The sequence below is a fragment of the Barbus barbus genome, assembly GCF_936440315.1.
Source record: "Barbus barbus genome assembly, chromosome: 44".
Taxonomy (NCBI): domain Eukaryota; kingdom Metazoa; phylum Chordata; class Actinopteri; order Cypriniformes; family Cyprinidae; genus Barbus; species Barbus barbus.
Window position 1 is genome coordinate 447,501 of NC_136722.1, and position 13,714 is coordinate 461,214.

General features: G+C 38.1%; 1 protein-coding gene across 1 annotated transcript in view; it reads left to right on the plus strand.

The window, feature by feature from the left end:
- Window positions 1-5,560, plus strand: part of LOC306863107 (TGF-beta receptor type-1-like) — a 61,049-nt gene extending 55,489 nt beyond the window's left edge. The window contains exon 9 of the mRNA XM_079406290.1: window positions 1,325-5,560. Coding sequence (XP_079262416.1) covers window positions 1,325-1,450 — 126 coding nt within the window. The 3' untranslated portion in view covers window positions 1,451-5,560. The remainder of the gene's footprint in view (window positions 1-1,324) is intronic.
- Window positions 5,561-13,714: the final 8,154 nt, after the last annotated feature.

Genomic DNA, 13,714 nt, shown 5'->3' on the forward strand with positions numbered 1-13,714 from the left:
AGTAATTACCCTAAGAGAGCTGCGATCTCTGCGGAGATTATTGTGCATTAATGCGCTGCCAGCAGTGTGCTGAGTGTAAACGGTGCAGCTCTGCTGTTTGTTTGATTCGTATCTGAGTAAAGCAGTGAAGCCGTGCTCCAGCGAGCTTCACTTTATTAAAGGCAGTTCGACGAGCGTTTCTGATCCAGTCATTAGGAGATGATGTGCAAATAATGCCAAGAGGGCAATAAACGCCTGAAGCAGAGTATTTGTATCTATTCTAGTGTTTCTTAGATGGCATGACACTGATTTGAAAAGAAAAGACTCCCAGGAGCTGTAGTGAATTAAACACAAATTGAACTACTTGAGATTTGTCCGGACACACTTCAGTGAATGTGTTTCTCATTAGCTAAAAACTGCTTAATTGGTGTTGCTTCAACGACTGGCACTCCTGGACCCTGTGAGCGTTTCTAGAAAGTAAAGTTTCTTAAACCCTCTGACTAGGTTTGATTTGACTTTTAGAGCTTCAGAAGGGCAATGTGTTCAGCTGATCGTATTGTGTTGTGTTTCAGAGCGTCCTGTAGTGATGGAAATGACTTTTGTAATATTTTAGGAATAAAAAGGCCGACTCCTTTGTCCTGCCAAAGCTAATTACACTAATAGCATTTTGTTTATCTTAAATACACAAGAATAAATGACTTTTTTTCTTTTTGTTTTTTTACTTTTTGGTATTTTTTATTTTTCTTCACGCATCTGATATTTCATCTCAAGTTCTTTGCTGACACTGTTGTCTCCAGTACACTAAATTAAAAATAAAGAAATAAAAGTTTGTTCAGTGTGGAAGAAATAAAAGAAATAATTTGATATAATCCATTTTCATTGTAAAGGTTTTTTGTTTGTTTTATTCAGTTTGTTTGCTTTGACATTTTCATTAGTTGCTGCTTTATATATATTTATATTTATATATATATATATATATATAAATAATAAAAATGTTCAAATAATGACTATTTTTCATGATTATATTTCACAATTTCACCATTTCTCGTAATTTTGACTTTATATCTTACAATGTGACTATTTTGTAATTTCTTGTGATGCAGCATTATATCTCACAATGTGAATGTTTTTTTTTATGCTTTTAATTTTATTTAACTATAATAACCATGATAAACACGAATGTAATTCAGATTTTTATGGTGGACTATCATAGTTGAAGATTGAAAGTCTGTGTTTGGGACAAGAATGAAAGCCTAAATCTGTGAATGCTGAAAGCATGCTAGAAACGCTGAGCGGTGTAAGCAGTGTATTAGTGTTAACGAGCTGCATGTGTTTTGTGTGCTAGGCTCTGCGTGTGATGGCCAAGATCATGAGGGAGTGCTGGTACGCCAACGGAGCGGCGCGTCTCACCGCGCTGCGCATCAAGAAGACCCTGTCTCAGCTCAGCCAGCAGGAGGGCATCAAGATGTAGGCCGTCCGCATTCCCTTTCCCATCATCCTTTACGATCGCATCACACCCCGTCTTCACGAGAGGACACCGCACTTTGACTGACGTTTTCCGCATCCTTGGCCTCGGTCTGAATCGCGCCGGACTTCCAGAACATGGACTCCGCTCTCACACGGAGCGTCATGCACACGGAAGACGCATTCTTTTATTATTTATACGTGTTTTGACTGTTTCTGTGGGACCTCGGTTTGCACCTCGTGTTTAATTTCTGCTCATCGCTGCAGCTCTTCAGGTCGGCGTGACTTTAAATACATGTTTTCTGTTTTTGCAAAAACAAAACTGGACATGACCTCATTCAGTCTTGGCGAACATGCTGCGACATATGCAATACAGATGAAACCTATCGACTTTATATTTTTACTGCTCTGCTACAACAACTACGATAACAACCATGCCTTCCAAGCCAGGTGTTACCAGAAAGTGCCACTGCTTTGAACCAAGCCACCCACCCACCCTCACGGTGCGCTGGGATCCGCTGGTGCCATCCTTCATTCTCTCTGCCTCTCATTCTCTGAGGATGCAACAACAATCAGACCTCTTCATTTACAGCTGGAGCTTCTCTGCACATCGGTGCTGCGGTCGGCTGCAGACGACCAGAAGGTTGGACGCGATACTGAAAGTTGCCCAAACATAGGATTAGAATGTTCTCAATATGCATCGAGGTGCATTCATATAGGAAATGGATACTTACCAAGCCATAGGTTTTCCAACATTTTGTGGTGACTTTTTCTAACAGAATGTACAAATTATCAAGGACTGCTTTGAAACTCTTTGGAGCGAGCCGTAAGGGACCAGCGTGGAGCTGGTGTGTGTTTGTGTGTCGGAGCGGGCTGCGTCAGCGCTGTGTGTGTGTCCAGTACAGAGATGTAGCAGCGGTTGTGTGTGGACGCATGTGAAGCGCAGTGCTCTGCTGTCTAGAGGATCAGAGCTGATGGGATCTGATAGTCGCTCGTGAATGAAGAGTGAAACGAGACGCTCAGCTCGGCGTGATTTTCTCAAGGTATCAGTTTCTGGTGCTTATTTAAGCAACTTGAGATTCTGAGTCAGATTAGAGGCCCTGAACATCCAGGAATATTCAGAGATCAGTGCAGGTCAAGATCAGGCCACAGCATGTGTTTTAATGTTGATTAGCACAAAAAAATGAATAGAAACAAACAAACAAATAAATAAATGAAAAATAAGAAATACAACAAAATTTTTAATTTAAACATTTTGTAAAAACACTTACACTACCAGTCAAAAGTTTTTGAACAGTTAGAATTTTAATGTTTTTTAAATAATTATCTTCTGCTCACCAAGCCTGCATTTATTTGGCTAAAAATACTGAAAAACTGTGAAATATTATTATAATGTAAAGCAGCTGTTTTCTGTGTGAATATGTGTTAAACTGTAATTTATTTCTGTGATCTGCAGCTGTATTTTCAGCATCATTACTCCAGTCTTCAGTGTCACATGATCTTCAGAAATCATAATAATATACTGATTTACTGCTCAAGAAACATTTCTGATTATTATCAATGTTGAACATATTTTTTCAGGATTCTTTGATGAACAGAAAGATCCAAAGATCAGCATTTATCTGAAATAAAAAGCTTTTGTAACATTATACACTATACCGTTCAAAAGCTTGGAGTCACTATATGTAAATCATTATATATGTTAATAAATTAAGAAATATTATAGAAATTGATACTATTTAGTTAGCAAGGATGCATTAAATTGATCAAAATTTATAATGTTACAAAATATTCTATTTCAGATAAATGCTGTTCTTCTGAACTTTCTATTCAGGAACCTAAAAAAATGTATTTAGCTGTTTTCAACATTGATAATAATCAGAAATGTTTGTTGATCAGTAAATCAGTATATTATAATGATTTCTGAAGATCATGTGACACTGAAGACTGGAGTAATGATGCTGAAAATACAGCTGCAGATCACAGAAATACATTACAGTTTAACACATATTCACACAGAAAGATTTCAAAAGAAACATTAAAAATCTTGCTGTCCACAATCTTTTGACTGGTAGTGTCATTATTTTGCTGAATCATGGGTATTATTGGAGCTGTAAAGGATCATTTGAAGATTTTAGCTGATACTTTATGGCAACAAAGCTGTACAATTTACTGAATTGTACAATTTTGTTTTTTTTCATGCAAAACAAATTGAATTAGCATGTTTCAGTGTTGTGACGTCTCATTTGAAACACAGATTGGCCCATTAACTTCCACTGTAAGCACCTCACTGGAACACAGATTTATTTTTGTCAAAGCCAACATTCTGCCACAAATGCTGTCAGTTTAGTCCGACTTGTATCGAATCTGCAATATTCCTCTCAGTAAAGGTAAGTGATGTGATGTGTGTAGCATGTTGGCTGCTCCGGCGCTTCACTTCCATACAGACGAGCTGGAGATGCTGCAGGGACGGTGTTTCCAGCTCATTTCCACTAAAGCAGATGATCTGGCCGTGTATTGTGAAGCGATCTCCGTTGTGCTGACTCTGAGTTAGTTTGAGGGAAGTCTTATGATTGATTATTGATTCTGTTCCATGCGTACAGTGAGCGAGGGACTCCTGCCACACATTCAGATGCTCAATCCTGAAGTACTTTTTAATGTGTGCGTAGGACACAGTGTCTATAAATAATGTGTACATGTATATAATATGTATAACGCTAGTCAGGCTGGTGGCTGTGTGCCGTGTGCCGTGTTGGAAGCAGAAAGTGTAAATTAAACCCAGTTTCACACAAAAGCAGCGTTCAGTGGCGTCAGAGGAGGACAAGGGATCGGCTCATTAAAGGAAAGAGTGCTTCGCTTCATCAGCAAACTCAGATGAAAATGATCATTTATTCATTCTCACGCTGGTCCAAACCTGTAAGATGAGTTTGGGGGATGAGATAGTTGGCTCTTCTACATGCAGTTCAAATGAATCAGTATCAGGGTCATTACAGTTCACCAGAACTTCAACAGAAATATAATTATGAACTTATTTTATTTTTCAGCTAGTTTCCAAAGTAATATTCCTCATTTTCATTTACTTTAACTTGATGTACTAAAGTAACTAAAACTGAAATAACAATAAAGACTTTTAAGAACAACAAAAACTAATAATGGAAACACAACTAAATGATTAAAACTGACACTAAAATAACTCTGATCAGGATCTGAAGCTCAAGCTTCAGGAAGAACTTGCATCATGAAAGTAGTCTGTAAGACTGGATATTTGAAGTATGCATTAATTTTAGCGCTGCACATCAACATAAACACTAGCTGGTGATTTTGTGAAGTTGAATCATATTTGATTGGAGAAATGATTCGTTCACAAATCTGATTCAGCTGATTCAGTTTCAGCATTCACTGCAGTTGCACAGAAAAGAGCAGCTAGAACATTCACCAAAATATCTCTTTTTGCCTTCTATGGTGCAAAGCAAGCATCGGCGTGTTTGGAACGACACGAGGATGACCTCGGCTCTCCGCTGACCGCTCTTGTCCCGTGTCAGTCGTTACCAGCGTTTAGTAGCGTTCTCATCCAGGTCTGTGTAACACCGTCGCTCTATTTCCAGGAGAAAGCCCTGACATGACCCAGACTTCTCCAGCGCCGGCTTTTCATTCATAATTCTCCAACAGCAAATTATGCAGTTTTGCACTAACACATCAGCACATGTTAGACCGCGTCATTAATGGAAGCGACAGCTGTGAATGCTTCTGGTGCGAAGCAGAAATTGGCTAAAGGTGATGGCAGTAAACACACGGGTCTTTCAGTCATTTATGCAAACGCATCATTCTCTCCATGCTGTTATTAGAGTTTAATTACACCGCTATGCTATTATAATACAGACACTGTGATAAAGACCCTCGAGGGCCGCGGCACACGTTTGGAGAATTCTGGGTCGTTAAAGGGCAGCTGACGAGTTTCCCATGGTGCATTTCACTCGGACGCTGCTGATTGGACGCTAGAGGAAAGCTTTATTGTGTTATTTGGTGCCTAAGTTTGACTCGGTTTTGTTTTTAACTTCAGTTAGACTGATGCACGGCATGGGACCTATTTCTGATGTCTGCATCACAGGCGTTTTTTAATAAAAAAAAAAAAAAAAAAAAAAAAATATATATATATATATATATATATATATATATATATATATATATATTATAAAGAATAAAAAGATTTAATTTCAGTAGGTTTTAAAAGGTCAAAAAGTCATGAGAAAATACCTCCTCTGAAGACCAATGTGTTTATACCTCAGTGTATATATTTGATTAGTTTGATTCTTCTGAAATGTCGATGGCATTGTGTTATTATTGTATTATTGTCCAAACAGTATATTCCTCCTTTAAAGCATTGTTTGGTTTGGTTCTGTTCTTTGTGTTCTGTATGAATTACAAGTGCTTTACTGATGTCATCCTGTCCTTTAATGCCTCCTCAGCTGTATAGAAATGCCTTGTACTGTCTCTTTTACAGAAAACAAAGAAACCCATAAAGAGTGAACCTGGTGGCCGATGTGAGATGTGTGGGTCACTAGAGCATTATGTATTGAGTCTTTTCTCGTGTGTACAGATGAGCATAGGATCATAGCAGAGACGATGGTGTTGCTTTCTAACATAGCGGAGAAGAGATGGTGTCAATAAAAACATTCAACCTTTTACAGACGACTTCCTGCTTTATTGCTCTCCTGGATTTCTCCATGCAGATTATGAAGAACTGTCCTGTTGTCTCGGTCCGGTTCATCCAGTAGCTCATAATAGATTTGGCAGTATTAGTCATGAATGTGTGACCCGTCAGCGCACAATATTTTTGTATTTTATTTACATTTTGTATTTGAGGACATCAAAATGCTGGTGAATAACTGCACAGTAGGTGAGTAATGATTTACATCTAGATTAAAGACACATCTCTTTAGCCAAGCATTCACATAATGCATCTTATAATCTTGTACTGCAGTTATATCTGATCAAATGTACATTATTATTATTCTTTAGCTTGGGTTGAACAAATCATTTTTGCTTAGATGGACCAGCAGCTACGCTAATTATGTCTCTATGTGTTTCTCTGTTGATTAACATCCCGTGGTAACTAGGAATGACAGAAGCTTCAGTCTGGATCCAACCCTTAAATGATCTGAGATGACCGAACACCTGAGAAAAGATGATGCCAACCCCTCAGAGGACCTCAGAGGATGCCAACGCTCAGACAACATACACAATTACCAAATCTTGCCATAAGTTAAATATATTAAGGTTCTGCAATATATAAATATATCGTGGAAACATAATTTCCTGTAGAGCTGCTTTGCAACGATTTGTATCATAAAAAGTACTATACAAATAAACTTGAATTGAATTGAATAATGATCCAAAATATATTTGTACACAAACGTTTTTGAAGTTGTGTGTGGCTTTCTCCAAAATTACTGTTCGGTTAATTAAGAACTATCATTATAATTTTAATTACCATATAACTGATACATAGAAAAAACATATTTATTTTAAAAGCCATTTTAAAACAACAATAGTGCTAACAATTGCTATGAACTTTATATTTGTATTAACTTATTAAGCACTCCTATATTTCATTAGAAGTCTTTTAAATGAATAAAAATAGGGACATGATCAAACAAACAAATAAAGAGAGAGAGTTTGGAGGGAAAAACTAAAACACCATCTCATATTTTTTCATCATTTGTTACAAAAGCCTGTTTCTGCCACGAAGAAGAAAAAACCCTTAGTATTGTGACAATTCTGACTTGTTTCTCCATTTAGAATTGCAAAGAAAGATATAAATTCACAATTATGGGAAAAAGTATAATAATTACCCTTTTTTGCTTTTTATTCCATTGTAGAAAAAAATGAGATGTAACTGAAAATTTAGAGAAAGGTCAGAATTTTCAGAAAAGTCCGAATCCTGAGTTAATATTTAATAATTTGGAGTTGAATTCTGAGTTCAGAGTTGGTTTCTGATTTATTTCTTGCCTTTGGAGCTCATGGATGAACTCAGAGTTTGTTTAGGAGGATCTGAGATGCAGTCGAAGCTGTAGTTTGTATTTTTAATCTGTATTTGTCACATTTTTAATATTGCTAGACTCAAGAAAGGAACGCTGAAGAGAGGATGAGGTTGAGTGATTGATGCATGTGTTTTATAACTGCTCTCTGATTATAAAGCTGGTTTGGTGCTTTGAGATGGACGTCTCCAGCAGGACCTCCTTCCCTTCGGCAGTGTTTGAGGATGCTGCTGATTCCCTCTCCTCCAGCGCTGAGAGTTTTCCTCTGATATCTGTTTCCAGAGAGTTGGACACGTTCACACTCACTCCAGTCTCTCCGTCTCGTCTTTGTGTGTTTGGCTGCATCACAGACGCTGGAAGTGTGCTCAGATGAACTGTTCTTGAGTTGTTCATTGAGAACGATCATGCTTCATCTCACAAACATGCCTTTCACTGATGTTTGACAGCGTCTCAGAGATATGCATACACAGCTCATGTTCATACAACAATAAAAAGGTATGAACACTTTAGAATTCACAATTGTGACTGTATTTCATGATTGTGACTTTATTTCTCATACTTTTTAATATCAAAATGTTTTTTTTTTGTAACTTCCACCTTATTTCTTGTAATTGCAACTAACAATCTTACAATGTGACTATATTGTATTTCTCAGTGGGATTTAATGCAACTTTTTCTCATAATATGACTTTATTTCTCATAACTGCTACCTTATTTCTCTTGATTACGTCTTTATATCTCTGTATGTGAATTGTAAACTTGCAGCTTTATTTCTTAATTACAACTTTATATCTCACAGTATGACTGAAGTCACCAGACATCTCAGCTTATTTTCATAACTACAAGCTTATTTCTCATATTTGAGACTTTATATCTCACAATGTGGTTTCTTCATTACTGCGAGTCTGATTTCATCTCAGTGTTACTTTGTGTTTTTTCAACTCTGAGGCAGAAACAGGTTTCTATGGAAACCAAAATGACTTTTATTTTCGCTCTTTCGCAGACCTTTACATTGACCCTGAGCTGATGTGATGCTGACCAGTGCTTTGGTTTGAAAGAGAGCTTTAAAGCAATGGAACTGAACTGCAGGTTTGATCTTAGACTACATTTCTAGGCCAATCTCAAACAAATCTGTTCTGATCAGAGTCTGATTTCTGTTCGTATCTTTTTCTCCATCCTGTTTTCAGCCTTGATCCATGTGCAGTCAGCTTCAAATCAGCACTCTTTCTGAGACTCACTGAACTCAGAATCGATGATTTGATGCTCAAACCCTTGTAAACATGTCTCTGTGTTGATCAGAGAAGGGCTGAGACTGAGACTAACATCATCAGCACCAGTCTGCTTTATTATCTCCCGCGTCATTCATTCACTGTGGAGCCCTGGAGGAGTTGCTGTGACAGTATATTTCTGAGCTGCTTTCTCTGCTTCAGCTTTATTTGCGGTCAGGTAGAAGCCAGAAATAGCCTCCTGCAGCGTCCAGCTGCTCCTGACAGTGATGGATCTCTCAGACGCTGCAGGACTTTCTTCAGGAAGATGCTGACCAGGAGAAGATGCAGGGGTGTGCAGGAATTGATTCTGGCTGCTGTTGTGATTTAACGGTCACTTTCTGTGAGAGGCTGAGGAACACAGGCAGGTATATAGCAGATCTATTCCTCCAGCAGGTGACGCTGTTGCCTTTCAAATCTCTCTGCATTCTGCTCTGCTCCTCACACGCTTCATATCTCATGCATCTCCAGCTGTACATTGAGTTCTTAAGATGATGGATGGGTTTCACTGACGCAGTCTGAGAGCACGCTGAAAAATACAGGAGTCCTGTTTAATCCTGGAAATAATATTTCAGTGTTTTGTGTTTATATTTAAAATTGTTATGATGTGAAAAATTAATAAATATTGAAGAATACTCTACTTAAACTTTCTTTTTCATTTAAATTGACTTCATTTCTCATAAATGCATCTTTGTATCTTACGATGTGACTTTGTAATTGCAACGTCATATTTTACCATTTTACTTTATTTCTCATAACTGTCACGTTCCCTCTCGGGATACAAGGAGGTGCGGAGACGTGGAAGTTCCAATAATGTTCCTTTATTAGATCCAGTAGACAGACAGGGGGCATGGGGAGAGAGGAACACATCTACCGTTCAGACCGGACACAGGGGCTAGGAGACACAGGGCTTATAAACACAGGGAAATAAGGAACAGGTGTGGACTAATCAAAACACAGGGCTAGGGACTAATTAAACTAATGGAGACAAACGAGGACAGGAACAGGAAGGCCAAATATGGGCACGGGAGGAGGGGAAACACAAGACAAGGACTGACAATAACTGCAACCTTATTTCTCACAATGTGAGTATTTATTCATTTATTTATTTTGTAATTGCAATTTTATATCTTATGTGACAATTTTTCAAATGTAACTTTATATGAGTTTATTTTTCGTAACTGCAACCTTAATTTAATTTAATTTATCATATTTAAGACTTTTTATTTACACCTTAAAATTGTAATTTTTTTGTTTGTTTATCATTGCAGTGTATTGCGTCTGAAAGCAGCAGTTATTGTGTCTGTGGAGAGAATGCTTTTAGAGAAGAGAATAACTGGATCTTTGAAAGGTCACTTCTCAACAAACGCGTTGTGAGATTAGAGATTGAAGATGAATTTAGCAAGCAATTACCTGCATCTTTTTCCAGTTCTTCCAGACACGTGGTGTGCGATAAAGGGCTTGTTTCTAGGTTCAATAATAATGGCTGTGCTTTATGACCTTTGCCACTTTGAATATAGATGATTTAAAATGGCAGATTTAGCACTTGCTCATTTAATAGTCAAAAGATTTTGAGTGTCATCTGTAAGCTCATGTTGATTATTATATTCTGTCCCTCATGTTGTTTCAAAGCAACACTTTCTCTCTCGTGTGAAACAGATGTTTAGCAGAATGTTCCTGCTGCTCTTTTCCAGTGAAAGATGGAGCTAGTGACTGTCAAGCTGCATAATAATAAAATACTCTGCAGTATGTAGAGTCCATATGACTTGTGTGCTGTCTGTAAGTCATGATTTCTTCATGATTGATGGGCTGTTATTTGTACAGATGCTGTATGTTTGGCATAACCAGCTGTATTTTGGAAGATGTCATGGGTCATTAATAAAACTGTCCCATTTTTGCTTTGATTCAAATAAACCTATGTTGTGATTGTAGTGTTTGTGTGTGTGTGTGTGTGTGTGTGTGTGTGTGTGTGTGTGTTTAAAATTTGATTTTGAATTTTGTAATAAGGGTAGACAGAAAAAAGATTTTTAGATACTTTTATTAATTATTTATTAATTTTTTATTTTAATTTCTTAAATTGGAAACCACCAGAGGTTGCCAAGTGTTCCATGGAATGATATTTTTAAAAAATTTGAAGCAATTCTACAGTATTTAAATTTTTTAGGGTTAGATCAAATATAATTGTAAAATAAAATCTAAATAAAGTAACTTAGAAAGACACAAAAGTCCAGGGTGCTCAGGGAGTTCAATGAGATATTTGAAGGTGTTCTTCAGCAGGCACCGGACCTCAATATAACGGCAGATTGGCATTGGACCCCAACATCGGACAGACATGCATTTTGGTTGAAAATGAAAATCGGGATGACGTCAGAACCCAACGTAAGATTGACATCAGTCTCTAACACTGGACAGATGATTGTGGGTGAAAATGAAAAATGCAACATCTATCCAACATTAGAGGCTGACGTCAATCTTACATTAAGTTCTGATGTCAACCTGATTTTTGTCAGCCTCCAACGGTGGACAAACATTGCATTACATCCCTATCGAAACTGGCCATTACCACATGTGTTATCAACCTGTGAATACAAAAGGAAGAGGAGTTAAATGTTCAAATAATGAATTATACAGAACACATTATGACCCGCTTGTTATAGTTTGTGTTAGGTTTGTCATATCTAATGTAGATGTCACATTGGTTCTACTGTGGTGCTAGATGGAAGATCATGGGCCCACACAAATTACTAGGCTTTTATCTTCTGAAGACAAAACTGATATTGCACAATTACTAAGCTTAAAACCTTCCTGGTGTTAATGCTAAAAGGCAGTGAGGAACATCTCTAAACATTGACTTGGGTCTGTTGTATGTACACAAAAGTGAGAGAACAAACAGCTGACTGAGCAAATGATGACTCTTATATGGTACCAAAAGCAATGTTTTGGGATATTTCACACTATGAGTTCAGTAATATCAGCATATTTGCAAACAAGGCTTGACATTAACATAGAATCATCCCGTATTTAAGGCATATGAATGTATTCCACATCACATCAATATGAGCGTGGTTTGTCCCACTTTTTATTTACTTCAGTTTTATGCTTTTTGTTTGGCAGTCATTTGACCGTTTCTTTATTTTTTAACAGTGTAAAACTGTTATTTTATGGATTTTTTACTGACCAATGAAATAAAGTGATATCACTAAACCGTGTGCAGAGGAACACTGTCCTTTCACAGATTATTATGATCAAACGCATTCAATAAAGTGCTAAAAGTAAAATACTAGCCTAAACGTTCTGCAGAGAAATACTTCTTATTTTACAGGTTATTAAAAAACTAAAAATTATAGCGTTAATGGATGCTGACGATTGTAAATTAAAAGTTTTATTTTGAAAGACAAAATACAAAGTCTCTACATATACTGTACAAAACTGACAATGCAGTCATTCAGTTTTTGAAGTAAAACAGTGCATTTCAACATTTAAAATACTGTACCGATTAACAGAACAGTTTAATGAGAAGTTAATGAGTTGAATTAAATATTCTCAGCACAAGAAATACAGAACATCTACAAGTTTCAAAAGACTATTAGTTCTAAAGGCTGGAATACATGACTTTTCAAATCTGAACAGACTTTTAAAACACTAGGCATCATACATACATATACTGACTTCATCATGGCAAAGGAAAACTGGGCATCATACACTACATGACCGAGGATCCTACACTACATGACCGAGGATCATACACTACATGACCGAGGATCCTACACTACATGACCGAGGATCATACACTACATGACCGAGGATCATACACTACATGACCGAGGATCATACACTACATGACCGAGGATCATACACTACATGACCGAGGATCACACACTACATGACCGAGGATCATACACTACATGACCGAGGATCATACACTACATGACCGAGGATCACACACTACATGACCGAGGATCATACACTACATGACCGAGGATCATACACTACATGACCGAGGATCATACACTACATGACCGAGGATCACACACTACATGACCGAGGATCACACACTACATGACCGAGGATCATACACTACATGACCGAGGATCATACACTACATGACCGAGGATCATACACTACATGACCGAGGATCATACACTACATGACCGAGGATCATACACTACATGACCGAGGATCATACACTACATGACCGAGGATCATACACTACATGACCGAGGATCACACACTACATGACCGAGGATCATACACTACATGACCGAGGATCATACACTACATGACCGAGGATCATACACTACATGACCGAGGATCACACACTACATGACCGAGGATCCTACACTACATGACCGAGGATCACACACTACATGACCGAGGATCCTACACTACATGACCGAGGATCCTACACTACATGACCGAGGATCCTACACTACATGACCGAGGATCACACACTACATGACCGAGGATCATACACTACATGACCGAGGATCCTACACTACATGACCGAGGATCCTACACTACATGACCGAGGATCCTACACTACATGACCGAGGATCACACACTACATGACCGAGGATCCTACACTACATGACCGAGGATCCTACACTACATGACCGAGGATCCTACACTACATGACCGAGGATCATACACTACATGACCGAGGATCATACACTACATGACCGAGGATCACACACTACATGACCGAGGATCCTACACTACATGACCGAGGATCACACACTACATGACCGAGGATCATACACTACATGACCGAGGATCCTACACTACATGACCGAGGATCCTACACTACATGACCGAGGATCACACACTACATGACCGAGGATCACACACTACATGACCGAGGATCATACACTACATGACCGAGGATCCTACACTACATGACCGAGGATCCTACACTACATGACCGAGGATCCTACACTACATGACCGAGGATCACACACTACATGACCG